At 61.6% G+C, this 2,349-nt stretch overlaps 1 protein-coding gene across 1 annotated transcript in view; it reads right to left on the bottom strand.

The window, feature by feature from the left end:
- The window catches only part of DOK2 (docking protein 2, 56kDa), a gene marked incomplete at its 5' end in the record, with an annotated part of 37,159 nt that extends 35,723 nt beyond the window's left edge, over positions 1-1,436 (bottom strand). The window contains 3 exons of the mRNA XM_009993238.1: positions 80-261; positions 946-1,039; positions 1,146-1,436. Of these exons, the coding sequence (XP_009991540.1) occupies positions 80-261; positions 946-1,039; positions 1,146-1,436 (567 nt within the window). The remainder of the gene's footprint in view (positions 1-79; positions 262-945; positions 1,040-1,145) is intronic.
- Between the last annotated feature and the right edge of the window lie 913 nt (positions 1,437-2,349).

Raw genomic sequence — 2,349 nt, 5'->3', positions numbered from 1 at the left:
GAAGGTCACCTGGGGAGGGACAGGCTCGTGCCCCCGCGCCTCAACCCGCCCCAGCCCACCTGCCCGGCACCCCACCTACCTTGTCCCACCCGAAGCGGCGCAGGAAGGGGTAGGGCCAGGTGTAGAGGGTCTCCAAGGTGTGGGGATCCCGCAGCTCCAGGGCCTCCTCCCCGGCTCGCAGGAGGCAGCGGCCGCGCAGCCGGCAGCGCCGCGAGGACTCGGTGCTCCTCACCGACACCTCGAAGTGCTGCTCCAGGGGAGCTGGGGATGGGGAGAGGGAGGCGTGTGGGGGGCACATGGCAAGAGCTGCGTCTCCCAGAAGCCAGGGAGGTGCTGCGGGGGTGGCTGGTGACACCTCTTGCAGCGGGGCTGGGAGGAAGTGGCCTCGGGCTGATAAGGGCCGGGGGGGCCGGGCAGGACTGGTTGGGTTGAAGGTGATCTGTCTTGTGAGTGGGATTTTGCAGGTGACCTTGGCTCTCTGCCTGGATACAGAGCTGCTCACACACCTCCTACTTTCAGGAAGGACAGGAGCTTCCTGGTGGTGCACCTTAAACACAGAGCAGTTTTTTGAGTCATCCATTTAGGAACTTGGAAGAAACCATCATGTTCTTCCATTAAAACTGGAAGAGGGAGATTGAGGTTGGAGATGAGGAGGAAATTGTTGCTGTGAGGGTGGTGAGAGCCTGGCCCAGGTTGCCCAGGGAAGCTGTGGCTGCCCCATCCCTGGGGGTGTTGAAGGGCAGGTTGGATGGGGCTTGGAGCAACCTGGGCTGGTGGGAGGTGTCCCTGCCCATGCAGGGGGTTGGATCTGGATGATCTTGAAGCTCCCTTCCCACCCAAAGCAGCCTGGGATTCTATGATTCCACAAGATCCTGCAGAACATGGTGCTGCCCCTGTGCAAGCACCCCAAGCTCAGCCACACCTTCCCCTCTTCCCAGTGCCTACCTTTGCCCCTGGAGCCGTAGAGGGAATTTTCCTCCATGGAGAACAAGCCCTCAGTCCCCAAGGAGCTCCCTGCTGCCAGCTCCTCCTTTCTCCTCTACCCCGGGGGACAGAGCAGCAAGTGAGGGCAGGCAAAACACAACTCCCCCATCACAGCCCAACCCCCAGAATCCCCCTCCCAGTTACCCCAGTGTGGCTCATACCGGGAAGGCCAGCTCACACAGCTTCTGGATCCAGTCCGCTGCCTCCGCGCCCTCAGCAGCCAGCAGGTACCTCTTCTCGGTGGTCTCCAGCAGGAAGGGGGTGGTCTCTTTGGGGCAGCAGGTCTCTCCACTGGCCTCCACCACATGGACGCAGTCGCTGAGCTTCACCAGCCTCTTGCTGCCCTCCCCCCTGCGTGGCTTCTCGGGGGGAGAGGAGCCCTCGAACAGCTCCAGGCGGGCGCTGGAGCAGGAGCTTTCCCGGGACAGGACACCCCAGAACTTCTTCCATTTCTGCAGCCAGAGGAGGGGAAAAACCCAGCGTGGCTCAGCTCTGCTTCTTCCCAGGGTTTTCAGCCCCGTGGGATCATCCCCAACCCACACACACACACGCACACCGGGTTGCCCAGGGAAGCTGTGGCTGCCCCATCCCTGGGGGTGTTGAAGGGCAGGTTGGATGGGGCTTGGAGCAACCTGGGCTGGTGGGAGGTGTCCCTGCCCATGCAGGGGGTTGGATCTGGGTGATCTTGAAGGTTCTTTCCACCCCAAACCAGTCTGGGATTCTGTGATGAAGTGGGAACGTCCCTCATTCCCGTCTTAAGTCTCACAGGATCACAGAGTGGGCAGGGCTGGAAGGAGCTCTGGAGATCAGCCAGTGCAGGATCCCCTAGAGCAGATCCCACAGGAACACACCCAGGAGGGGCTGGAAGGTCTCCAGGGATGGAGACTCCACAGCCTCCCTGGGCAGCCTGGCCCAGGGCTCTGCCACCCTCACAGGCAAGAAGGATTTTCTCCTCTTCAGGTCAAACCTCCTGTGCTCCAATTTGTGCCCCTTGTCCTTCCAAGTCCCCTTCCCATCCAAACCAGTCTGGGATCCTGCCCACGAGCCCAGGCCAGGACACTGGAGCAAACTCAGGATCCCACCCCGATGGGCTGCACAGAGCAGGGGGTGAGAAAAATCAACCAGATGAAGGGAAAAAAAACCCCCTTCCCAGCCTGCAGCAAGGAAAGGCACTGGGCACACATCCCAGTTTCCTCCAGCACTGGGATCCATCCCGTGCCCCCCACAGCTTCCCACTGCCTGGTCCCTCAGAATTCCCAAAGCCATTCCCAGCTCCTGGAGCTGCCCACCACGTTCCAGCAGGCAGAGGGAAGAGGCAGGGGAACAGGTTTTGGGCCCAGCCTGGAGTTCCCTGCCCCGCTGACC

The sequence above is a fragment of the Chaetura pelagica genome, unplaced genomic scaffold (genome assembly GCF_000747805.2).
Source record: "Chaetura pelagica isolate M959 unplaced genomic scaffold, ChaPel_1.0 scaffold302, whole genome shotgun sequence".
Classification (NCBI taxonomy): Eukaryota; Metazoa; Chordata; class Aves; order Apodiformes; family Apodidae; genus Chaetura; species Chaetura pelagica.
The sequence above is the reverse complement of the archived record's forward strand: the minus strand, read 5'-3'. Positions and strand labels throughout refer to the sequence as shown.